Source organism: Terrapene carolina, unplaced genomic scaffold (genome assembly GCF_002925995.2).
Source record: "Terrapene carolina triunguis isolate 2854851 unplaced genomic scaffold, T_m_triunguis-2.0 Scaffold66, whole genome shotgun sequence".
Lineage (NCBI taxonomy): Eukaryota > Metazoa > Chordata > Testudines > Emydidae > Terrapene > Terrapene triunguis.
This window is the reverse complement of record NW_020664417.1, coordinates 84,854,288-84,881,149: the sequence shown is the minus strand read 5'-3', so window position 1 is coordinate 84,881,149 and position 26,862 is coordinate 84,854,288. Positions and strand designations below refer to the sequence as shown.

General features: G+C 44.1%; 1 protein-coding gene across 3 annotated transcripts in view; it reads right to left on the bottom strand.

Moving 5' to 3' along the window:
* Nucleotides 1–26,862, bottom strand: part of MFSD10 (major facilitator superfamily domain containing 10) — a 42,791-nt gene that overhangs the window by 10,214 nt on the left and 5,715 nt on the right. Inside the window, exons 1-9 of one of the 3 annotated variants that reach the window (XM_026648077.2) lie at nucleotides 25,320–25,443; nucleotides 19,714–19,906; nucleotides 13,878–13,974; nucleotides 11,652–11,755; nucleotides 8,708–8,866; nucleotides 6,862–7,050; nucleotides 3,670–3,778; nucleotides 1,887–1,998; nucleotides 218–326 (exon numbers count right to left, since the gene is read on the bottom strand). In XM_026648077.2, the coding sequence (XP_026503862.1) occupies nucleotides 218–326; nucleotides 1,887–1,998; nucleotides 3,670–3,778; nucleotides 6,862–7,050; nucleotides 8,708–8,866; nucleotides 11,652–11,755; nucleotides 13,878–13,974; nucleotides 19,714–19,906; nucleotides 25,320–25,333 (1,086 nt within the window). In that variant the 5' untranslated portion in view covers nucleotides 25,334–25,443. Of the gene's footprint in view, nucleotides 1–217; nucleotides 327–1,886; nucleotides 1,999–3,669; nucleotides 3,779–6,861; nucleotides 7,051–8,707; nucleotides 8,867–11,651; nucleotides 11,756–13,877; nucleotides 13,975–19,713; nucleotides 19,907–25,319; nucleotides 25,444–26,862 lie in introns of those variants that run through there. The other 2 variants (XM_024198575.3, XM_024198577.2) reach the window with 2 other exon arrangements.

Below are 26,862 nucleotides of genomic sequence, written 5' to 3'. Positions count from 1 at the left end.
CCATTCAATTAGAAGCGTTAGGAAATGACCTAAAGAAGTCACTTAGATGTACTGATGAAGTCAAAGCAAAACTCACTCCATCCCTCTGATTTTAATCCCCAGTACAGTTACATCCATAAAATGCCTTCTGGTTGCTTTATTAATTAAAAAGTAGCATGTCAGAGTCGAGAGGAAATGGAATAAATACAAATAATATATGTTTAAAAGAGAAATATACCCTTTTTACGGCTTTGATTTCACATCCTGGTCTGATTCGGCGAGTGTAGCCTCCCTGGATCACAGCCATTGTCATCCCAATAAAGAAAAACATCTTGCCCTGCTGCATACTAGAAGGGGTTGGAGAGAGGGGGAAGCACAAATTATACATGGCTAACGCTCACACACAAAGTCTTCCCCTGGGATCTAGATTACTATTTCCTAAATGAAAGAGATGGATATTTTAGGTGTCCACATGGCAATAAAGGGGTCTTAACATTCAGACAGAATTAGGCACCACCACCAATCAAAATAGAAAAATAAAGGTAGATTGGATTGCTCAGAGATATAGAGCTCTTCACTTTAGCCTGTTGCTATCTAAGGCATTCCTAGGGCAGCCCAAGGGTAGGCATTCCAGGACATTACTGACCAAAACAGCTTACTGTCTGATGGCTTTCTGGTGACCTATGTGAAATGAGTTGTTGGTTTCCAGTGGACAAAGTGTTTCACATCCTAGAAACCAACACCCACATCAGCAGTCTCAGCTGAGAGGGGAAGGAAACTGAACAATTAACCCTGGCAGTGGCCCCTTGAGGTGAGGGTAAAGGTACATTGTTTGGGAAGTTTGTACTGCCATTGCCCATGCTGTTCCTCCTCTGTAGAAAATACAGAATCTTTAATAAACCACTGACAAATTTTAAATTCAAAAGATATAAATTTGGGCAAAACATAATTCCTGGGCTATTCCTCTCTCATCACTATTGGTTACCAAAGTATTTTGATTATATCAACTCTTACCTAGATAACTAGCCTGTCCTCCTGGCCAGTTCATTCAAGGATGTCTTAACACAGTCATGATCATGGTCATAAGAGTGACATATCCAAACAGCAGATAGTTGTTATGTCACTGAATGAATTGCGCAGAAGCAGCAGGATTATCACAAAGGAAAAGGCTTCCAGTGACATACAAAGATCTTTGTAAATCATATTATGAGAAGGGAAAGACAGGAATAGAAAGAATATCCAGAAACAAAACCAACCAGGGATAAGGACTACTCACAGGAGTAAATGCTGCAACATCTGGTCCCAAGTTGGGACTTCTCTACAAACCAGCAATTAAACTGCTTTCAAGAAGAGAATAATAATATGAAAGAGTACAACAGGGTTTGATTAAAGGAATTCAGCAAACCAGAAGTTGCATTACATAAGGGTTTTCAGACTGTATATAATACAGAACTCTGCTGAGCAAATATAATCACATAGCTAAACCCTGTATCCATTCTGCTTTATTTAAGCCTCAAGATACATGCTGACACAGAAAAGCTCTTTGGGTAGTTTTACATGAATCAATACTGCCAGGCCAGTTAAGCACAAATTCACTGTACATTTTCCATTTGTTTTGATTCCATCTCTGCACATCAATTTTTCTTTAAATTTTTAATTATAATTTCAGAGTATTTGCTTTCCTGATTGATGTGTCTGTATTTCAACTATTCTTCCTGGCTTATAAAGAGAAAATTGGGAGCATTAAAAATCAACTTGTAACAGAATGCAGTTTTGTAGCATGTTAACGCTCATCATTAAAAGGCACCCTTGAAAATTAGGAGAAGCCTTGAGAGGGTCTCTTGGGAAAACAAGGAACAAAGAAACGCTAGAGAGTACACAGCACATCTCTTCTAAGCACACTGTACCTGCTGAACTGGAATCGCTGATGGGTGAGAAAACTCAACGTGTATTCAAGACCAGAAAACAGGAAGAGATAGAGGAAATAAACTAGGCCCAGGACCTTGAGATTCTGAAGGTCTAAATACAAAAAAAGAGAGAAGGAGACACTACACCATAAGTACCATTTTAAAAAAAGCAACATTCAGTACCACTTAAATAAAAAAGGGCCAGGACTTATCTCCGATGCTTATATTAAATAGCCACATGCCACACACCACAGATTAGATTCTGGCCCCATTTCTGTGACTAGAATATAAGGGCAAGTCTACACTACTGTGCTACATAGGTGCAGCTGCACTGCTGTAGCGTGTCTGGTGAAGACGCACTATGCCAACGAGAGAGCGCTCCCCCGTCAGCATAATTATTCCACCTCTGCGCAAGGCGGAAGCTATGTCGGCAGGAGAGCGCCTCCCAGTGACATCACACTATGTGGACACCGCGTTAAATCAATGTACCTTACATTGCTCATGGGGGTGTTGTTTTCACACCCCTGAGCAACGTATAAATTACATCAATTTAAGTGGTAGTGTAGACCAGCCCTCAGGGATTAAAGTGAAAAATAAGAGCAATAACTTCCAAGGAAGTGAACACTCAGTCATATCATTAAGGTTCTCTTCCTACTGGAAGGAAGCCAATGGGTAAAGACTTTCCCTCCACTACCCCCAACATTTAGCCCTCAATATTTTCTTTAATTTAATACCTTTGTTTTATAGGATGAATATGAATGCAAATGTTGTTGGTCTATCTCTTGGGCATCAGTGGAAGTGGTCAATTATAGAGTGTAGGTGGTTTGAATTGGCCTTGAAAAAGGAAGTGTCCTATGCTTTACAGAAGTAGATGGTTGATATGATTATATGCTACACAGTTAAGAATAAGATGTGTTTCATGTGTCTAACACTATTCCTTTGCACCATTACATTAGTTGGAAGGACAGATTAACTCACTGGTATGACTGGCAAATTCCAAACACCTTTACTCAGAGAAAGGCCCAGCCAAAGCCCTGTGTCTGAACATCCCCAAACTTTGAAATCAAAATTCCATCTGAAGTTAGAGAAAAATGCCTCAGGACATAAGTGCTGACTTCTAGTTTTTTCCTAGGAGTACTCCAACCTGACTCTGCCTCTTCCCCCTGAGGCCCCGCCCTCACCCGCCTCTTCCTGCCCTTGCCACGCCCCCTCCCCGCCCATGCTCTAACCCCTCCCTGAGGCCCCCGCCCACCAGTCTCCCCCAAGCCCCTCCCTGAGCTGCCAAACAGCTGTTTGGCAGTGTGGCCGAAGAGCAGTGGCTGGTGGGTGCTGAGCACCCACTATTTTTTTCCATGGGTGCTCCAAGGCCAACCGAGTCTGCGCCTATGCCTCAGGATCTGGCATTCCCGGTTTCCAGCCTGGCACTGGAATCCAGGTTACCCAACTCATGGCTTGATCTGTCTCTTTAGGTCATTTAATTTGCTGTGATGTACCTACAGCTGCAGCTAATGCCCACGCAGAACAGAGAAGGAACGATGGAAAGGAGAGTGGCTCCAGACCCCTGACATAAAACCTCAAAGCCATTCCTTGGAGATAACAAAGCCCTGGTCAACACCCAATGCAGCTTGCAACTCCCATTTTGTAAATAGTTAATGTGGATCTGAAAGGTTGAGGGTGGGAGTTGCTTCTGAAATGGTCAAAAGGGAGAAAAAGTGTATTTAGAAATCACCGCCACATCAAGGGAACACATATGGCATAATGTGAAAAAACAAGCAGCACTTACTCTCCCTCGAAGGTGAGTTCTTTCCTCTGGTGACTGCAGAGAACTGAAACAAAGCCAGCGGACTAAGCAAGTCACTCCCTGCCTGAAATCCACACATCATGGAGGATACCTAAGAAGAGAGAGACAACTGTGGCTAGCTTAAAGAACTGGAGCAGGATGAATTAGGTTTGCACAACCCACTGCCAACAATCCTAATGTTTTGAATGCATGTAAATGTGCTTCAAAACTGGCCCTTGGTAGCCAAAAGGTGAAACATTTCTAACAAAAACCAAAAAAACAAGAAATACCAAAACCTTTCACAGAAAGCAGAATGCAAGGTTTTACCTCTAGCCAGACTTGACACCATAGGCCACATGAGCAAATGTTCTCCATACACAGGTGCATACACAAACTCTGCAATCAGTTAATGGCATGTCTACCAGATACACACATACGAACAAGGGGTTTGTGTGCACAATTTTACCCCAAGCACGTATAGACTGATTTTGGCTATTGGTTAGCTTATTCCCATTTCACCCTGAAGCCAGGATAAGTGTCAGGGGCCAAATAAAAATAACCAGCAGATAACAGCATTTCTCCTCTTTTACTTTACCTGTTAGTTTTGTGATTAAGAATGGGCAGGACAAGTTTGCCTCTGTTCCATTCACCAATCTTCACTTTCCTGTTGTCCAGAGGGGCTCCACTGGCCTTGCATATTTATAAGGCATATATTATTATTTGTTGCATTACACTAGCACCTAGAAGCCCCAAAGATCAGGTCCTCTAGGGCTACTGAAATACATGCAACATGTGCAATCGGATACATGATCTGTATCACACAAACAACCCAATGTGTAGCATATAAGTGACTGCTTTATTGTTTGCATTTGCAGCCCTTTTAACCAGCCACTGACACCTACTGGGAAACCATGAGGAAAAAAAATCCTTTCTAAAAACATTGTGCTAATATGGTCTGTATTTTTTATCTGCTAATTTTTCACTGAGGGGAATCTCTGCTTTTTAAGACTTCATCTACCCTTGCTGCTTATGCCTCACCTTAGCCACAGCCTTCTGTGATCCCACAATAGATTGTTCTGTGGAGTCAATTACACCTCTACCCTGATATAACACTGTCCTCGGGAGCCAAAAAATCTTACCGCGTTATAGGTGAAACCGCGTTATATCGAACTTGCTTTGATCCGCCAGAGAGCGCAGCCCTGTCCCCCTGGAGCACTGCTTTACCGCGTTATATCCAAATTCGTGTTATATCGGGTAGCGTTATATCGGAGTAGATGTGCACTGTCTCACCACCAAAGGATTTGGATTTAAAAATCAAAGTGGGGAGAATTAGAGAAAACTATTAAATATATGAAATCACCATTGCTAAATGGAGTGGTTTCTTTAAGGCATTAAGGTGTCACTAAATCATAATTTCATGAGGCAGGCATGGGGAACCACAAGGTGGATTGAAGAGCCCTGCGTAATAATACCGACACGCTTTATATCTTCAAAGCCCTGTCCAGACCTGAGCTAATGAACTCTCACACCATCTCTGTCTACAAAGAGCGTCCATAGCCCTAACAGACTGCCATAAACACGCAAAAGGAATAGTTTGAATTTTTAAAAGTACACAGGAAAAAAGTGTCAAAGTCCTTAGCTAGGATTTCAGACCACATGATGCATGAAAGGGCCATAAAAAATCATAGTGGGGGAATAAATGAACAGCCATTTCACACGACACACCCTGCTGGCATCATTTAGGGAAGGTCTGAAGTTTTTGCCATGGTGGAATAGCACAGGCAAACTTTCCTGTGCTATTCTAAATGCCCAATTATAGAGACAGAGAGTTCATTCCACAAGTGCCTTGTAAATGGAGGGTATGTTTAAAGGGCTGGGTGCTGCTTAGAGGGAGGGACAAAGACAATGACACTGATTAAGCCCTGCTGCAAGCCTTAAAATCAATGGTGTTTTACCTACTTACACCCAGGGCTGAATGCTACAAGTTTCTGTCTCCAGGGACTTACAGAGGAACCTGTTTCAGGGCTGTCCTCAGGCATACACAGTATACGTGGCTGCATAGGGCACCCGAAAATTTGGAGCACCACTGGGACCATAGGTGCTGACTTCTCATCTTGCCAGTTATAAGAATCCTCTTCTGGGCCAAAGAATGAGGCAGGAATTACTAATTCTGGGTAAAATTTTCAAAAGTACCTATGCCACAGAGTAAGGTATTGTTTTCTGAAAGCCTAAGACTCATTTTAGAAGTGATTTAGGCACTTGGGGGGGCAGATTTTCAGAAGGTATTTAGGTGCCTAAAGACACAGATAGACACATAGTGGGATTTTCAAAAACACCTAGATGCCTAACTCCCCTTTAGGCGCCTAAATACCTTTAACCAAAAAGTGGGCCCTTACACTTCTAACTTGAATAAGACTTTACAGAACTCGGGCTCCTAAATCACTTCTGAAAATGGGATTTAGGTGCTTTTGAAAATTTGACCCAGTGTCTATCAGATGTTGGTGCAGCAACAATTGAGAATTAATAATGCACTCAAAGTTGCAGTTCTTGTTCATCCGAGTGAGACACAGAAATCTCCATCCTTCCCGCACCAAGTAGAGCATTCATGGTATTTTTAGTCTCATACACCAGTGCTTAGGCACTACAATGATGAGCACATTATAAATATTGACAGACAATTAGAAAAAGATACCCAGACTGTTATTGACAGCTGTATTCTGATTAGTTTAGACTAGACAACCAATTTATGGCCTGCTTTGGCTAATTGGAGAAATCATGTCTTAAACAAATTTCACTGTATTTTCATGATTGAGTTAGAATATTGTCTGAAATTCTCAAATTAGATTGGGCCAGCTCAGGGTGACACAGTATTCTAGGGCTTGTCTATTGGCCCCATCAGTTTCTGAAGAATTTGAAGTTTAGCATACCCAACAGAAATTCAGTGGTAACTATCTAAGCATTTTTGATGCACTGCAGTACCTAGGACATGACTGCTAATCACAATTGCTACTTTCTGTCATCACCAATTTAGGTGGGTTTAACTTCTGGTCTAAAGACTGAACCAAATCCCTGAGCCATCAGGTTCTGGAGAGTTTCTTTCCCTCCCCATACATTTCTACTGTTTCAATAATTTTCAAGTCCTGCCCTTGCCTATAGGAAATATGGATTTTCAGAGCCACTCTCAGCATATTTTACCCGTTTTTCTTTGGGGAGTGTCTCCGGAAGCAGGAAGAAGATGAAAATTAAGTCAGCAACAGCAAACGTGAGCGCAAGCAAAGCTGACCGAAGATAGAAGACTTCTCCTTTCCCTGTTTCCATGGCAAGGTAAGCTCCAATCATAGGACCCACGGTAAATCCAAGTGAGAAAGCAACACCAATCATTGCCTGTTGAGATATAGTAAATGAAGTTTTAGACATAGGTTTATTCATGACCAAGAATAATTTTTTTTTTTTGTGGAGGGGTAAAACTTGATAACTGTTAGGTCTGTCATACTCTGATAGAAGCTAAATTGTTGTGCCAAATGCTAACACAACATGAAGCATGATCAATTATGCAGGTAATGGAATTAAATACCTTTTGATCCAATTCAGAGAGTCAGTTCTAAAGCTATTCTGTCTCTTGCTAAACATCCATGAAGCAAATGCCCAAAAAATCCACAACCACCTCGAGGGAAGGGGCAAGTGTGTGGCAAATAGCAATGAATGGCAAGGCAGAGATAACTGCAACAGAGCTGAATCTTTCATGACTGGGCAGAAAATAAAATGGGCTATCATTCAATAAGTGGCCATGACACTTTTCAGCATGGTAAAGGGACACCCAGGAATCATTTCCACTACTAAGGCTCCTTTCTCCTTTGAAATAAAGAAAGTGGAGGAAAAAAATAGGGGGGGAGGAGGTTGAAACATGTGCTCATTCAGTTCAGGACTTATTCACCCAAAGCGGGTCTAAAACCATAAAGCCCCAGGATGTGCTTTTAGATTGTAAAGCTGCTCAGTGTAGGATGATGTCAGTGCATCATGTGTACCACCTTGGTGGCAATGATGTTGTTTCTCATCCCCCCAGGTTCTTTTGCAATTCCCAGCTACTGCCCTATCGATACAAGTTAGATAAAGGTGAGCAGGCTTTGGCCAGGGCAGAATTAGGATTGGTGGATTCTAAGAAAAACCTGTGATGGTGCAGGAAATAGTAAAGGTGCCTCATTAGGTAGCTGTCTTCCCTCCAGTTCAGCATTAAATCAGTGCACCAGAACAGGGCTATAATGCTGGAGGAAGGAAGTTAACTACTGTGCCGATTTATACCCTGTGCACACACGCTGGCTTCAATGGAACTTAGCACAGAATTTAGGCCAGTGTCTTTAAGAGGAGACATTAAAAAAACAAACAAACAAACAAAAAAAAACTAGGGCCTGACCACTTGCTGTCTGAATACAGGACTGAAACAGGAACACCAGAGTTCTAACCCTGTTTGCAATTGAATCCCTCTTGGGCCTGAGAACAGCCTCTTACTATTTCTGCCTCAAATTCGCAATCTGTAAAATAAGAAGAGTACTACTGGCTTACCTACCACACAGGAGTTTAGTGAGGATTATTGTGTGGAAAGTGCTTTGAAAATGAAAAGTACTGTATCAGCACTTGATATTATTGTTGAATTTAAAAATCTCCACATATTTTCCCCAAGTGCAAGTTAGCCAGGATACAGATAACATTCTGCCTACCAAAAATTCACCCTATAGTTTCAGTTAGATAAACATTATAGTGCAGGAAGTGTACTGACACTTTAGCAGTTGCTACAATGCTATACAAGTATCGCTTTCCATTCCAGAGTTGGTTGCATTTCACCAGTGGGTGAAATGACTCTTAAATAAAATTGTTAAGTCAATTTGTAAAGTGCCTTGGCATCCTTCTGGAAGAAAGGCACTCTACAAACGTAAGTCATCATTATCACTTGATCAGTGAAAATACATCAGAAGTAACAAAACACGCAACTCTGATGAAAAATTAACAAGAAATCCCATCCGTATAGCCAGCATTTGTAACTCACCATGCCCTTGCTCCTAGTTTTTGGAGAGTGCAGGTCAGCAATTATAGCAGTAGACAGGCTGACATTCCCTTTACTTATTCCACCTAGGACTCTGGAGAGAAGAAAAATACCAAAACTCCTAGAGATAGCCCAGAGTGCATATGATGCTATCAACCCCACCTGCAGAGAGAAGAGGAGATTTCTCTTACATAATACAGTAAAATCAGCATCATTTTAGGATTATTTTCTAGCTAGACTAATGTTTGAAAAGCAAAATCAATGTCTGCTCCATTAATCATGAAACAACAAATGCTTTCTTGAATAAACTGGCATTTCACCAGACATGTACTACACTGAATGTCAGACAGTAAAAATCCAATAAGGAGAACCCATCTGTAATCATTTCACACAATCCCACTATTGTACATTATGTTAGGAGGAAGTTTGTCTGATGGAAAATCTATCCTTTTTATGCACGGAAAGGTGTTTAGAACACCTTTGTACAACTTGCTCCATTTTGCTTACAAGACAGCCACAAAATGGTTTCCAATATAATTAAAATGTTTCAATAAAATCTGCAACTCAGAAAAATTCTAAGACAAAAAAAGAGAAAAAATCCACTGACCTGAAAGTCAATTTTAGCCTTCAGTTTTGGTGAATAATAATTGAACTCACACATGCTTAATGTATTAATCTGCAAAGACTTTATTGGATGATGGGTTGGGTATGTCATTTGTTGCCGAGATCCCTTATGCATGTTCATATTTGCACTGTATTATACCTATAATCAGAGCCCTAAATTTAAACTCGTAACAGCTACCAAAGAGAGAAACTGTTTGGTGAATGTTCATTAATACAATAAATAAATGATATGTTGCACTTCTGTCAAGTGCTTTCCAATCAAAGATCCCAAGGTACTTTACAAGGGGCTGGAGTACATAATATTATTATCCCTATTATACAGATGGAGAACTCAGGGACAAAAAGATTAAGTCCAACATTTTCAGACTGAGTGCCTAAAGTCAAGCACGTAAATCCACATGTAGGCACTTGTACAGGTGGTGTGATCTTACATGTTAGAATGTCAATGGTATTGAGTTGCCTAAAAGATACAAATAAGCGCTTCTGAAAATCCCACTAGGTGCCTATCTGCACCTTTAGGCACCTAAATACCTTTTAAAATCTGGCCCTAAGCAGGGCCAGCTTTAGAAAGTGCGGGGCCCAATTCGAACATTTTCGGCGGAGCCCCAGCAGGGATGACGAAAAAAAAAAAAACAGTAAAAAAAAGCCTTTCATTTCTTAGCAACCAGTTCCCTATAAAAAGTTCTGATTTAAGGAATGTGCCACAGTACATTTTTTGTATTTTTTGTACCAATAGGGTTACCATACGTCCGTATTTTCCCGGACGGCAATTTAAGAACCAAAAAGCCTGACATGTCTGAGAAAATACGGATGTATGTTAACCCTACCTAAAGTTCTTTTTTAAAAAGATGGGCCTGAACTAGAAATGAGCTCCGTTTCATATATGCGGGTCCCCACCACTCCCTGCGGGTGTGCTAGGGTGACCAGATGTCCCGATTTTATAGGGACAGTCCCTATTTTGGGGTCTTTTTCTTCTATAGGATCCTATTACCCCCCCACCACCCCCGTCACGATTTTTCACACTTGCTATCTGGTCACCCTAGGGTGTGCACATGTGTGGGTCCCAGCTGCTCCCTGCCCCCCTCATTGAAGCAGGTGTGCAGGGTTACTGCCCTGGGAACTGCAGGGCACCAGTGGACATGGGGCTGGCTGGAGGCAGGGCAGGGGCTGACTGGAGGTAGGGTCTGGCTGCAGGCAGGGCAAGGGGTGCGGGGCTGGCTGGAGACAGGGGTGTGTGGGATGGGGTGGCTGGCTTCAGGCAGGGCCGCAGGGGGGTGCGGCATGGGTTGGCAGGGCTGGATTCAGAGGAGTGCGGGACTGGCTGGCTTCAGGCAGGGGGGTGCAGCAGGGGTTGGCTGGAGACAGGGCAGGAGGTGCGGGGCTGGCTACAGGCAGGGCAGGGGGTGCAAGACTGGTGCGGGCAGGGGGGTGTCTGGGGCTGGCTGGCTTCGGGCAGGGCCACAGGGGGGTGCGGCAGGGGTTGGCTGGAGACAGGGCCGGGGGTGCAGCAGGGGCTGGCTGTAGGCAGGGGGTGTGGGGCTGGCTGGAGACAGGCTCGCTGCAGGCAGGGCAGGGCAGGGCAGGGGTGCGGGGCTGGCTGGAGACAGGGGCTGGTGCGGGCAGGGCAGGGCAGGGGGTGCGGGGCTGGAGACAGGGGCTGGCTGCAGGCAGGGCAGGGGATGCGGGGCTGGTGCGGGCAGAGGGTGCGAGTATAGCCCACCCTGTACGGTAAGTGCCCCCTCCCCCTCCGGGATAGCAGCAGCCTGGGGCTCGGGGGCTATTTAAAGGGCCCGGGGCTCCCCTGCTTCCACCGCCCTGGCCCTTTAAATAGCTGCGGGAGCCCTGGGGAAGCAGCGGGGCTCCAGCGGCTATTTAAAGGGCCGGGGCGGTAGCAGCAACGGGAGTCCTGAACTTTTTAAATAGCCCCCAGGGCCCCACAGCCCTACCCCAGGGCTCCAGCAGTGGAGCTCTGGTGGCAATTTAAAGGGCCTGGGGCTCCAGCGACTGCTAGAGCCCGAGGCCCTTTAAATTGCCCCCTGGGGAAGCCGGGCCACCCGGGTACAGCACACCGGCTCTTGCCAGTACGCCGTACCGGGGCTTGGGTGTGGGGCCCTCTTAGGGGCGGGGCCCGATTCAGGGGAATTGGTTGAATTGGCCTAAACCCGGCCCTGGCCCTAAGTACCTAACGTTAAACCCCCAAGTTTGATCAAGTAACTTGGCCAGGGGAGGCAGCAATGGTCAGGACTAGTGCTGTGCACTAAACACACTGGCCTCCCTCTGTACATTTGATTTATGCTGATTCTAGTCAGGCTGCCAGACATACCACTGTCAACAACATGATCGGCCTTCTCCCCAAGCAGTCAGATGCAGCGCCCGTGAGCGGAGAGGAAAAAAACTGCAGGATGGAAAAGATGGAGCCAATCAGACCTAGAAAAGATTGATCATTAGACTTAATCATTAGACATGCTGCCTTAGTTTTAAACACAAAGGCAGCATAATTGTTTAAGGCCTATCACTTCACTATGGCCCTTAAAAAAAACCAACAACTCAAACACATATAAAGGATACACAATTATAATGTCAGACTGTAGCCATGAACAGCAGTTATCTCCCTGGAATGCAAACAGCCCCAAAATATTGTGGCTAAGTTGTTATTTAACTGAATTTAATTGGGTTTTCAAGGGAAAGGGAAATGCAGACAAACCAGAACAAGATGGGACTTATGGGGGAAGGAGGGGTGTGTCAGTAAAATGCAAATTCTCTGATATTTGCTATCTCTGACTGCAAACTCTTACTGTTCATGGAGAGAGGATAATATAGGATTTAAGAGCCAGTCAGTGTAACACACAATTCTTTTAAGTAGTTTTTTGATTAACTGAACTTGGATCTGTCACATTTAATTAGCTTATATTTTCTCTCTTTGGTATCAAAGGCAGCAGTGAGACACATCGGGGTATGTGACACCCTCACATAAATGGCAGTGAGTCTACATATCTGAAGAGGTTCCTTGAAACCTACATTCTGTCCCTGTGATCTTCAGTTCCTTTCCTCTCTTGCCATCTCTAACTCAGTGCCCTCATTAATTTGCAATACCTTTGTGACAAACTGCCAAGAAAATGCTTTGTTGTCACAGTTTTTTTCTTTAAAGGAGAGAGCTGGCTTATGTGTCTTACTTAGACCACCTATCAAGGTTGAAAATGCACACAGAGGCCATGGGTTAAATTTTGCACCACTGAATGGTAAAACTGTAAAACTCTCCTTGACTTTAAAGGAGTCAGGATTTCACCTCAAGTATTTGAGTATCTGGGGGAGAATAATTTCTTTGTGGTTGCTCAACAACAAAAAAGTAAAAAATGAAACAAAAACAAAAAAACGAAACAAAACAAAAACCATACACCCACTTACAGCTTTAGCTCACAAGTGAAAGCAGCAAGGTTCTTTCTTATTTGGATGGACATTAATTATTATTATTATTATTAGCATTAAAGGAGCAACTGAGCTTCAAATCCATTATGGTAAGCACTGTACAAATGTATAACAAAAAGTTGGTTCCTATCCTGAAGACATTTACAGTCCAAGTATGACACAAGAGACAACAGGTAGGTACAGGCAGATGCAGGATGGAAATACGAAGTAACAAAGAGATGATTACATTTGCAATGATAAGCAGTGGTCACCACAGATGGCTGCCAACATCAGATACTCATTTGCTGTGGCGGCTGGTGCCCAAAATGATTGGTGCACCTACAAGTATGCCCCTTCCTCACTACCTCTGTCTCATAGAGGGAAGGGAGGAAGAAGGTGGGGGGAACAGTTGCTGCTCATTCTCAGCCAGAATCCTGAAATTTTCACTCATGTCTCTTGGATGTATGAAGTGTGAAGCACCAGTGAAGGATAGTGTAATGCAGATGGTACAGTTTAAACCACAACACCACAACCTATGCCAAGAATGTGAACTTGGTTGTTTAAACACCTGGCCCAACACACAGGCCTCTTACCTTCCCTTGCTCACTATTAACAAATCTGAATTAGCCTTTCAGAGGCCTTGATTCACTGCTTTGCTGCCTTCAATGACTCATGGAGGAGCTGGAGAAGACTCAGTCACAACAGAAGTGCCCTGGTGGCAACAAATAGTACTGCACTCTGCAGAACAGTTGCCACGCCCCTTCCATAGACACGGCAGTGTGGCTGCCGGCTGAGGTATAAATGGTGAGCCTCTATTCATTCGACAGCCCCTGCCGATTTGCCTCCATTCCTGGGAAGCTCAGTGCTAAAGTAGTAAAGCACAGCAGGCCTGGCCTAGGAAGCATTACTGAGGAATAGGTTGAACTGCTTGCCTGACTAGTCAGAGCTATCAGTTCCATATAAGCAGTACCATTTACCAAATATTTATAATCTGCTTCTCTTGGGTACTTCTAGGGCATCTTTTACTGTGGTATTTAAGCCCCAATTTAACAATGGTGCCATATGTTTACAAGTTGTTCATAAATAAAAACATTACCATAGAAGAGAACCTGAAAATGACACTAGATTGCAGGTTCATTCATACCTCCAAACAAGACAGTGTTGTACTTCCTCTCCAGAGGTACCCCAAACACTGCAGCAAACCAGTCCACGCCATGCTGCAGTGATAGATAGAAACCATCCTACAAAAGAGAGTCATAAGTCATAGTTAATGGCACTTAGGGATAGGCTGACCAGATAGCAAGTGTCAAAAATTGGGATAGGAGGTGGGGGGTAATAGGTGCCTATGTGTGAAAAAGACCCAAAAATTGGGACTGTCCCTATAAAATTGGGACATCTGGTCACCCTACTGTCAAGGCTGTATCCCCACTTTGAACTTTAGGGTACAAGAGTGGGGGCCTGCATGAGGACTCCTAAGCTTATCTACCAGCTTAGCTCTGGTCCGCTGCCACCATCTCAAGAACTCCCTCCCTGGGAAGCCTTGAGAAACCTTTCACCAATTCCCTGGTGAACACAGATCCAAACCCCCTTGGATCTTAAAACAAGGAGAAATTAACCATCCCCCCTCCTTCCTCCCACCCTCCTTTCACCAACTCCGGGTGAATACAGATCCAAACCCCCTTGGATCTTAAAACAAGGAGAAATCAATCTGGTTCTAAAAAAAAGAAGGCTTTTAATTAAAGAAAAAGGTAAAAATCATCTTTGTAAAATCAGTATGGAAAATAGCTTTACAGGGTAATCAAACTTGAAGAGCTCAGAGGACCCCCCTCTGTCTTAGGTTCAAAGTACAGCAAACAAAGAGAAACCACTCTGGTAAAAGGTACATTTACAAGTTGAGAAAACAAAGTAAATCTAAGACGCCTTGCCTGGCTTTTTACTTACAAGTTTGAAATAGGAGAGACTTGGTTAGAAAGATGGGGAGAACCTGGATTGATGTCTGGTCCCTCTCAGTCCCAAGAGCGAACCACCCCTTAAACAAAGGACACACAACAAAAGCCTTTCCCCCCCGCAAGATTTGAAAGTATCTTGTCCCCTTATTGGTCCTTAGGGTCAGGTGTCAGCCAGGTTACCCGAGCTTCTTAACCCTTTACAGGTAAAAGGATTTGGAGTCTCTGTACACAGGAGAGCTGTTTCCCTTCCCTTTATAGTTATGACACCTACTTAGGGAACAAATTCTCTCTTGCGGGCTCTGACTTTATTTGCAAAAATGTAGCATTGCTTTGTATCCCAAAGACGCCACTTGAGACAACTTCCTTCCCCAAGTGTATGTATGGGGTATATGCCTGATGGATCAGTGTAGTCCCAGATATATTTACCCTCCCCTTGACCTTTCCTCTCTCTCTCAAAATCTCTTCCATGGTGGCACAGACAGACTCTCACACACTAGTGCTGGGTTCTGAAGCAGGAATGGGATGCAAAGCCCATGTGCTGGCTCCTAGCATCTAGCCCCTCCCTACACAGCAGAGCTAGGCTGGTTCCACTGCAGGTAGAGTCCTCAGCAACCATACAGCAGGGGTAGAAATTTGCCCCATCATGCCCTACAGAAACATATGACCGGAACACAGAGCAGAAGATGGTGAATAAATGCTACAGAGCTAGGCATTAACTCCTACACTTGCTAAGTCTGGATTTTATACATAATAGAGCTGCGATTTGAGTTACAAACTCATATCTCATCCCAGCCAGGTCTTCTACATTCCTGTTAGAGTCCTGAGAGTCTCCCTGTTTGTCCTCTACGTTGCACACCCACCCTAGAAACCATGTGTCTCCGTCACCAGCCTCCTACCCAAGAGGAAGGGGCTATGAAGAGCTTCACAGCTCCTCATTAAAGTTACTCAATTAACCAGGGGGGATGCCAATGAACAACACAAGGCTCTGTGTCTCCTTCCCACCTCCTAGAACTCAGGGAGCAATGGACTGGGACTAGGAAGGAGACCCAAGGTTTACACTTTGCTATTCAAAGCACTAAGCCACCAGCCCAGCCCAAACTCCTCATCTTTTACTTGAGTGAGGAACATGTTGGTGACAAAGTAGGAACTTTTTGTAATATTTCTATGAGGCTTATGTGTGCCTCAGTTTTCTCCCATAATTTGCATTGCTACCCAATAGAGGGAAAAGGGATTAAGTTTGTTCTCAGGGCAGATTAAGAGACATGGGTATGTGCGTCACCTTGCCGTCTGGGTAAACAGAATAGAGTTGTTAAGAAACTGACGGAAACTGACCCAGATCAACACGGGTTCCAGAGAGACAATGCAAGCTCTACTCCAGGGGGAATTCTGCACCACTGCACAAGCGCAGAATTCATGTGTCCCACAGAATTTTTTTTTCTCCACAGAAAATACATTCTGCTGAAGAGGCTCTGCAGTTATGCCTTTCGGCTAGCAGGGGCTGTGGTGGTGCCAGAACAGAGGCAGCTGGCTCACTGCTTACCATCCAAAGCAGTCAGCATCTGATAGGGAGAGAGCAGAGGCTGTGTCCCTTACAGCACCCTGCCCGTGGGGCCAGGTAAGAAGGCACGGGATGGGGGGGAACAGACAGAGCGGGGCACACAAGGCTGCTGCGGGTCAGATAAGACTGGGGTTCAGAAGGGCTAGTGGGGTGGACAGACTGGAGTGGGGACTGAATGGGAGTGGGCATGCAGGGCCACATGGGGATGGGGGACGAGGACTGCAGGACCACATGGGGGCAGGGGTGGCTCAGTGGGGGCGCAGAGAAACATGGGGATGGGGGGTGGGGTGGCTGAGAGGTGGTTCAGGGAAACATGGGGACCGGTGAATGGGGAGGGGGGGTTCAGGGACACATGGGGACAGGGAATGGGGTGGCTGAATAGGGGTGCAGGGACACTGGGGGCGGGGGGTGCAGGGATACATAGGGATGGGGGAGGGGTAGCTGAATGGGAGTGCAGGGCCACATGGGGAAGGGGGGGCTGAGTGGGGGTGCAGGGACACATGGGGATGGAGGGCAGGGGGAGCAGGGACAAATGGGGGCAGGAAGACGAGGGGTGGCTGAGTGGGGGTTCAGGGAAACATGGGGAAAAAGGGACAGGGGGTAGCTGAGTGGGAGTGCAACGATACATGGGGACAGGAACAGATGTGCCTGACTGATTGGGAGAGGCCAGGAATCAGACAGAGTCTGCATGGGGAAGATTCCCCAACTCCCCAGGTGCCTTCCCAGAAATTATTTCCCTTTCCCTCAGCTCTTCCATTACCCTGTACTCCCCCAAGCCTTTGCACTGCTTCCGAGGGATGCAGGAAATATGTTTCTATATTGTAGTTTAAATGAATTATTACTCTAAGTTTTATATGAAAAAAATATGCCTAGTAAAGAATCTATTTGTCAAAAAACATTTCCTGAATCTTTTTTGTTGTCTGTATTGTTACAGACATACTTGTTGACAGGTATTTTGAAATAGATTACCAAAATAATTGAAACTGGCATGACTGTGTTATTTTGACAAAATATGCAGATTTTTGCAGAATTTTAAAATATTGTGGGCAGAATTTTTAATTTTTTGGTGCAGAATTCCCCACAGGAGTAAAGCACCAATGACTCATGAATTGACATTCTCAGCAGAGAAGCTGAGCAGAGACCTCAGCTTGAGAACAAAAGACAGACAGAGGATTAGTGTGGGCTTCTGCTTCTGGAGGAGGTGGGCTCTCTACTGGGACTGAGTAAGGAAATGAGAGAGAGCAAGCTAGAAAATGGAGTTCACTACAGCTTGGCCTGGTGAATTGCTCTGGCTTGATCAGAATGAACTATGCTTTAACCTTTATTTCTCCATGATAACTGAAGGACTTCCAGTGCTATGTTCCAGTTGACTAATAACTCCTATCCTGTTTTGAAAATGCTGCTTAGGTGTCACTGCAAATACTTGCAAGGGTGCATTAGTCCCTGAAGAGTGCACAAGTCTATTTCAATTGCACTCACTGGGCAGAGCTCAGTATAAAGCAGGAGTGCTGTAGCCCAGAGGCTACAGTCTAGGAGGCAGTAAGACTGCAGGACCTTCCCTGAAGGAAAAGTGGGACTCCTGGGGGTCAGCCATGCTGAAGGAGTTTTTCCAAGAGACTGTTTAAAAGCTGGGGTGTAGCACAGATTCTGTGCATCTGTGACATGTTTCTTCATGACTCTGTCAGTCAAGGTGCTGGTTTTTGACAGGTACAGACTGTCTAGCCATATATGGCTTTTGGGGTTCATGAATCCTGCCTTTGGAGTGAGGGTCAGGGGGAAGCAAAGCTTCAAGAGGGTCCCCAGTTTACATGAACAGTACCAAATTTGACATGGAATCATGGGGTTCAGTACTACCTCAGTAGCATGCTGACTGGCATTTTTCTAGCTGTATCCAGCTGCTCATTGCTCCATCAGTGTGCTTTCTGCTAATCTGCTCTGAAGAAGACCCAGTAGTGGGGACTTCTCCCTCCTGCTGATCATAAGTGCGTAAATGCTTGGGGACCAGGGCATATGTCCCATCTCCACCCAAACAGCGCAGGGTAAGAGGGCGGCCACAGGAAAGGGAATTAGAGTGATGGAGATAGAATAAGAAGGCTTAAGGCAATGATAGAATGATGTGGGGGGACTATCTCAAAAACAGATCACCAGAGAGCTAGCTCTGTGTATTGCTTTAATAAGAGGCATCTACTTACCCATAAAACCTACTGCCAACAAAGAATTAAATATTTTCCATTACAACCTAGTTGCTGGCACTGGTAATTGAGTAGTCATGTAAATAGATTTGAACATCGGGGAAGAGAGAATAGCTGAGAGAGAAATGGCAAGTCAGCCAGACAGCTCGCAAGAGACGGATGAGGAACCCTTGATGGGCTTGTGTTGTAAAGGACTTTTAAGACTGAGTTAAGGGCACGTCTTCACTACCCGCCGGATCGGCGGGTAGCAATCGATCTATTGGGGATCGACTTATCGCGTCTAGTGAAGACGTGATAAAATCAATCCCTGATCGCTCTGCCGTCGACTCCGGAAATCCACCGCGGCAAGAGGCGGAAGCGGAGTCGACGGCGGCGCAGCCGCGGTCGATGCGCCGCCGTCCTCACAGCCAGGTAAGTCGACCTAAAATACGCAACTTCAGCTACACTATTCACGTAGCTGAAGTTGCGTATCTTAGGTCGACCCCCCCCGTAGTGTAGACCTAAGAAACCAAAGTAAAGCTCCTTCTACCTTACAGATCTTGAGACACAGTTCTGGCCCCCTCACTCACACAGCCAGGAGAGACAGAACAGAGACTGCAGACTCTGTTACCAAGAGACCAGGGCTTCACGGCTCATGGAGATTCTCTCGGCTGGCTGAGCCACACAGCAGCAGGAAGCCCTGCGTTAGAGGAAACCTCTCATCTGACTACTCATCGCTGGAGACCAGGCAGCCACAGCCACAAGTGAGTAAAAGAACAGCAAGGCGGAGGGCAAATTCAGGACAATTACAAGAAGTAGCCACTCAGTAATCTCTGGATTTCCCCAAACATAAACACCTGACCCCAACTCAGTGGCAAAGGTGAGAAAGTCTTACTAGGCAGAGCAAACAAATCAATCAAATCCATAAGAACAATCTAAATACACTCCAGACTTGCGGGTGGGTTTTAGTCTGCATATAGCTTTTGAGCTGTATCAGGGGAACAGGCACCCCTCACGTAGGGGGAGGGATAGCTCAGTGCTTTGAGCATTGGCCTACTAATCCCAGGGTTGTGAGTTCAATCCTTGAGGAGGCCACTTAGGGATCTGAGGCAAAAGTCAGTACTTGATCCTGCTAGTGAAAGCAGGGGGCTGGACTCGACTCAATGACCTTTCAGGGTCCCTTCCAGCTCTATGAGATAGGTATATCTCCATATATTATCTCCCCTCCCTCTGCATCCCATTCTTCAAATTGCCTCATGCCCAGACTGTATTTTCAGCAGGTAGAGTTTAGTTCTTACTTACATCATTCTTGCTGTAATACTCAAGGATTGAAGGAAGGAGTGGCAAAATAAGAGTGAATCCCAGCAGGTCTATAAGGAGTGCCAGGAAGACAATGGTGATCACCCGACCGGAGCCATCTTCAGCCTCTGACTTGCCTTTGGTGGGGCAGCTACTTTCCCCCGTTCTCATGGCCATGTTGTCAGGCGTCGCACTTCTGAAACAGCATAACAGCACTCACTCTGAAGCATTTCAGGCACTGAGGTTATTTCACCCAAAGGGGAAGAACTTGCTGACTCATTTTTACTCCATTTCCCCCAGTGCAACCATATAGCAATTGCTAGATTAGAATCCTGGTTCACTAGGGAGAGGGCTGTTTTGCAAAACAGAACAGGCCCCCGGCCTCACAATTCCTGGACCTTAGTCACTCAGATCATTTGTTCTGGTAAAAGTGGAGCATGATGGCAAGGAACCACTGTTCAAAGGAAAACTTCAAGCACTCAGTACAATCAGTCCCAGCTAAATGAATCTGTGTCTTAACAGGATACAAGTGCTAAGTCTCATTAACTATACCTCTTTCATGTTTAAATACAAACAATTTTTCTGGACTTATTTATTTTGTAAAAATGTTTCCAATCCAGCATTAAAGTATAATCATGGAATGGAAATGTCTCCTCAGGCAGGTAACTAACAGTGTTTATGTCTACAGTAGATACTACAGTGATTAGTGCTGTATAAACACCTACAACAGCGTGACTCGCTGACCACTTCAGGGAGGGTGTTTTGCTCAGCAATGGCAACTCAAGAAACACTGTAAAACAAAGTTCAATTTGAAATTACTAATATGTCTTTAAATCTATACAAAACCATAGGAGGGGCATAACTGCAAGGCAGCTGACCCTTTACAAGGATCTTATTTTAATTTCTTGTACTGCTAGCATAACTATCAGCAAAATATTTTTATTATTTGTATTCTGGGAGCACCTAAAGACCCCAGCCAGGGTTGGGGCCCCATTATGCTTGGTACTATACAAACACAGAAGATTGTCCATGTCCTAATGAGTTTACAGTCTGTCTATATGTCTGTCTGTGATATATTACAAAAAGTTAGCAGTTTGTCAAACAAGGTGGAGTGATTTAAATTAAAGTGTTTTAAATCAGCAAGCATGAAACATTAATTTAAATAATTGTTTTTAAACTTGTTTTGTATTTGTACTTTAGTTATTTCCCTAAAGAAAGTTTCATTCTCATTGGTTGGTATAACCATTTAAATACGTTGATTTGCAAACAAATATAGTCTTTACACTAAATTTGGCACTTCTTTTTGGTAACTAGGAAGATATTGTGCATCTATATACATTCATTTAAGCAATTATATAGTTTCTCTTACATTTATTCATATTCTTAATATTTATATTTATTCAGATTTTTAATTTTTACTTTTTCATATTAGAAAATGGTGACTAATGCATTTCTTATTTACTAGATGATAATTTTTTTATTTGGGATTTGTGTCAAGCCGCATTTGGATGAAAATTGGGATTCAATAAAAATGTACAACAGCAGCATTTCAAAATTGTTTTTATTAGTTAAATTACACTTGCTTAAATGTGCTGAATACATAAAAAAATTAAAATGTATCATAACATGTTTTGCATTTAAAATTATTTATTAAATAAATATAGTATTAACTGAAGTTAGTGAATTGACGGATTGTTTCTGGTAACTATGGACCAGATTTTTAAAAGGTATTTAGATACAGATAGGCCCCAAGTAGGATTTTCAAGAGTACCAAAGCACTAGGTGCCTATTGGCATCTTTAGACACCTAGATACCTTTGAATATCTGACCGCATGTCCTTCAAGATATTAGAATTAATAGATCTCATCCTCTCCCACCTGGTTTTCTTCATAGGTTAGAAGAGGGGGGAAAAAATCTTTCCAGCTATTTCAACTCCCAATCAGGTTTTCAACTTTGACTAAACTGATCCAAATGAAGAAAATATTCTCTCTGCACCTGCTAGCTAAATTGAAATCAAACACAATTAAGGCAGAAGCTTTCCTGCACAACAGAAATTGAAAGTACTCACATTTGTGAAAATGCGAATACCATCATTCATTCAATTGTAAAGGCTGAAAATAACATAGACATTTAATAAAGTTCATGACATTGTGACACATTTAAAGCTTGAGTTGACCTGAAAAATTAAATATGCTTCCTCTGATTCTGTAAAGTTAAAGATATTCCCCTTGATTCTGTACATAGTTAAAAATGCAGCCCCTTTTAATATCTTTAAAATTTTAGGAGGCATCATTGATGCAGCATTTTATTATTTTTATTTTAGTGAGTTTAATGGATTATAGTATGTTTAGGCCTTACCATAGGCTGCCACAATTTCAAATTTAATTTTAAAATAGGTTAATTTTTTAAAAGAAAAATGTATTTACTTTAAATAAGAAACATTGTTAAATTGATATATCCTTTTTTAAAAAATATATTTTTATCCATGATATTGTCAAAACACTGCAGCACAATTTCTCTACACTTCACATAACAATCTTCCCTCCCAAGGTCCCGACAACCCAAAAAAACAAAACAAATTTAAAATCTGATTCTGTGTTTACTGGATCAAGCAGTAAAAATGGGGAAAACTACCTCTTTATCCTCCTTCAATTAATAGCCAAACTACTATTGACTTCCATTGCTCAGGATCAGGCCCACTGAATAATTTCTGGCATAAGTTCTATATTAAAGATATACTTTGTATTCCAGGTACAAACCACTGGGGATATAAAATTGTGCTAAACCAAGTAACACTCACTGGAGATCTTAAAACTATTTGTGTTCACAGATAGATCTTTTCACTACAATTCTTTAGTATTGCGTTATTGATTATTGCAGCTAAACTATTAAAGAACTAACATTCTCCGATAAACAAAAGAGGAGGACACTTACAATCCATTTATTAACAACAATTGTTGCCAGAATGCAACTGAACCTACTACTGCATGTAACGGGTTTTTTCTTTTTGTATAAGAGTATATGACACTTTTTTTTTTAATTGCAAGTCACTCTAATTATAAACATTTAGCATTAGTTGTAGGGCCTCTGTTTTTCTGGGTTTTTTATTAGCAACTTTTGAATTTTGTGTAGCGGTCCAAAAAATCATAGGATTTATGGCTCTTTGAATATAATGTAACAAGTAAAGTATATATTGTAATGAGTAACTTCTTTGTAATGTTCTTTAGTGCACTTTAATTTAGCATTGTTTCAAATACTACTACACTTTAGGGAACGCCAGCAGTGTTTACATGGACTAATTAATATGCCACATTAGTGCACTTTAGAAATCATACCCTTGCAGTCCACATACTACTCTGCGAAGACAAGCCCTTAGATACAAGTAACCATTTCTCGTGTTTATTGGATAAATACCACTTTCAATTTTTTTTTTAAATCAGAGATGTTTATCACATAAAACCAAAAATCAGGAGCCCTGATTATTTATTTATCTAAAAGATATCTGGGTAGTTGAAGTCAACTGTGAGCATTAGTTTTGGCCTTGACACTTGGGCCAGGAATTTTTCCATTCTCATTCTTCTCTGGTTAGTGGTCAGGAGAGGTTGTTGTGCAGGCCTTCGCCTTCTTCTCCAGCAAGCAAGCCAAACTGCACTTCATAATACATAACCACCCTTCTTCATTCAATACAAGCAACACCGCATCTCTGCCATGGCAGCCCACCTTGCTTCCTGCAATGGCCATTCTATACTAGGGAATATTTTAGTTCAAGGAAATAGTGACAGATGCAATGCTCTGGAAGCATGGAACATTCAAAAACTATTATGCTGAGATGTGACAGATACTATGAACACATGGAATAGTCAAAGACAATTGTATCAGCTTTATAAATGTTATATGTATCTTTATGGGCTAGCTGGTGATTGCATTTCTGGCTCAATGCAGGAACTCAAATCACTGAGGGATAATCAGAGCCATAACCAGGGCATCTTCCCAGGGCGCAAATAGAGGCGTGGCGAGGGCTTGGTCGGCGGGGGGGAGGGGACACCACCTCCACCCTCTGACTCATCTCAGCAGACCACCCAGCCTGTCTGGGTTGGGGGGGGGCGCGCAACCAAAAAATCTTGGGGGGAGAGGCATGTGACCATGCATTTCCCCCCTCAGCCCCCCACGTGTCACCTCTGGGTGGAAAAATGAAAAAAAAATGGTAGAGGACGCAAATATAGTTGCTCACCCCGGGCACCAATATGCCTACTTACAGCACTGGGGGTAATTAATGCAAATCTCTTATGCAGGTAAGAAGTCTGTGGAAGTTTTACCCCCTGGGGAAAGAGCATATAGTGGTTTGACCTGGTTCAAGAGGCCTGGCAAACAAAGAACTGAAAACTGTATAAAGAAACAACTCTCACCGGGGAGAGAGGTCAGTCACCCTTGATCCACAAATGGACATGAGATTGTGACCAAGGGGCACAGATCCTGTGCAGGACCTGAAGTACTTTGGAACCTGCCAGTGTCTCCATGGGGAAGATGGGTGACACCTGATAAGCTAGGCATGCCTATAAACTTTTTCTTTTCTTTAAGATATGCTTCCTCTATAATGCCTTTGTTCTAAATAAACAATACTTTACTTTATGAGAGTAGGCTGGTCACTGGTTAACCCTATTATTGTCCCCTGAGAGAACAGAAGTGTGGGTGCTGAACTGAAGTCAGACCTCTGAGAGAATCACAGTGAAGCAGGAGGAACTGCAGCTGAGTCCCACGTCTGGAGGGAACAGATTGCAGGATGTTGCCCGAAGAAAGGTGATGGCTAGAGGTCTGAGATCTCAGAGGGCAGCCCCCATGAAGGAGTCAGAGGTGCAATTCCCTCAAGAACTGTGACAGAAATCTCTTCACTTACTGGAACAAGTTTGTGTCCAGACACCTGAACCTCTCCCTCTTTGAGTTTCCTCCACAAATCCCCTGTGTCTTCCCCTCTTTGTTACTTGCTTCCTCCTTCCCTTTCCAGCCCTCATTACACGTATTCAGTCCCGGCCAGGGACACCAGCCTCCCGGTTCCAATAAAAGAACTGACTTGGAAGCTGACCCGGTCCATAACTCACACCTAGGGCCTTAGTCATTTGCCAGCGGCCAGCCTCAACCCCACAGCTCCTTGCCTTGCTGGGCTTCTGCTGGAGGAGGAAACCCCGGATTTCCCACCTCGGGATTGGTCTGCCAGTCTGGAGAAGGCTTTTGTGACTCATTAAGAGACTGGGTTTGATTCTGGAGAGAGAAAGAGCAGCAGGGCCAGTTTCACAAACTACTTAACCTCCTCTGAGCCCCAGCGTGACTAGAGACACACGAGCGAAGGGGGAGGCGGGGAGGGGAGTTTGAATGAGACGCAGAGACCAAAGCTTCACTTAGGGGGACATTATTCTGGCTTGGGGTGCTGGAGACTGACGTACTAGTCACTGCCCCCTGTCCCCAGGTGTGAGCTGTAGCCACCCCATGTCCGGGACACACCCCCACACATATCCCCTGCAAACTGTCCCCCCATCGGAGACAGCCCCGCATCCTGCTCACTATGCCCAGCACCGATCCTCCCCCAGCCCCTTCCCCCGGCACAAAGCCCTCACCTGTCCGCGTCCATCTGCACCTTCCTTAGCTCACCTCGCCCAGGCGCGCTCCTCCCCCGCGCGATGCTGGCCGGGGAAGGGAGGGGGCGCCGCAAGCTGCCCGGTGCACAGGGACCAGCGCCACCTCTGCTTCCCAACAGCTGAAGAGCGCTCCACACGGCCGCGGCGCTTCCTCTTCCGGGCTGCTGCTGCTGGGCTGAGTCCTGCCAAGGGGGAAGAGAACAGCTTCTGGGGGTGCCACTGTGCCCCCAGCCTCACTCCCCGGGAGGGAAACGCCCGCAGAGGAGAATTCATTTAATGGGAGAGTTGCCCGCTCTGCCGAGGAACGAGTTGGCAGTGTGTAAAGTCCCTCTCAGCAGCTCTTTTTTAGAGCCCCCGCCTCATTTAGATAATCCCCCCCCCCCCAAAAAAAACTAAGACGCCCCACAAACTGCCCCAGCCTGTTAACTCACCAGTCAAACCCAAGACATCTCCCAAACTGGCCCCCAAACTCAAGACAGTCCCACAAACTGCCTCAGTCTGTTAACTGACCAGCCAAACCCAAGACATCCCCCAAACTGGCCCCCAAACTCAAGACAGTCCCACAAACTGCCTCAGCCTGTTAACTGCTCCTCCCCTGAGACAGCCAGGTAAACTGCCCTACCTTAAGCTTGAGACTTTAGCTCTAATCTAAGGTTAATGTTGACCAAACATTTCAACATCCAGATCTTGGTTAAAAAATGTTGAGATTACATCCGTATCTAAAAGGAAATGTTTTTATTTTTCACCTATGACTCCTCACTGAGAATATTAGGGTTGTCATACAACGTCAACTGTACAAACATCTGTGTTATAGATGCCAAATGTAATGCAGATCCTATGAAAACCACTGATAGTATAAAATCCCTGTGAGGTCATCATTTTATCTCCTTTTTACAGCAGGAAAAACGGAGGCAGAAGTTGGTATCCTCAAGGCCATAGAGTTAGTATTAGAGCTGGAATACAAACAGAAGTTTCTGACTCCTAATTCTGTGCTCAGACACACTTCTCTCTTGCAGTAGTCTTGTCTACATTAGGGAAAGTTTGCAAACATTTCCCTTTGTTGCCCAGCAGTTCAGCTCCAACACTAGTAGCAATCTTGGAAGCCCTGGTATAAATAGGTCACTGGCTGATGCTAGTGTTAGTGGTTAAGACACAGTACATAAAATAGCAGCCTCCTACCTACACAAGCCCTTCTGTTGCTACAGTGTTAGCTTCAGCAGGAAATATTTGCAAAATTTCCCTAGTGTAATCAAGGCTAACAGAATGTGACTTTTTAGTGTGCGCCCATGCTTATTTTTATTAAGAAAAAGTTTAATCTCTTACAAATAAACTCTGGATGTTGAAATGTGTGGATTCTTCTGACAGAAAATCACAAGGAAAAGAAATAAAATTAAGGTGGCTGAGTTAGGGCAGATACTCAGATGGTGTAATACAGCATAGCTGAATTGACTTCACTCACTGGAGCTGTGCTGGTTTACATCAGCTGAAGATCTGGCCCAGGGCCGGCTCCAGGCACCAGCTT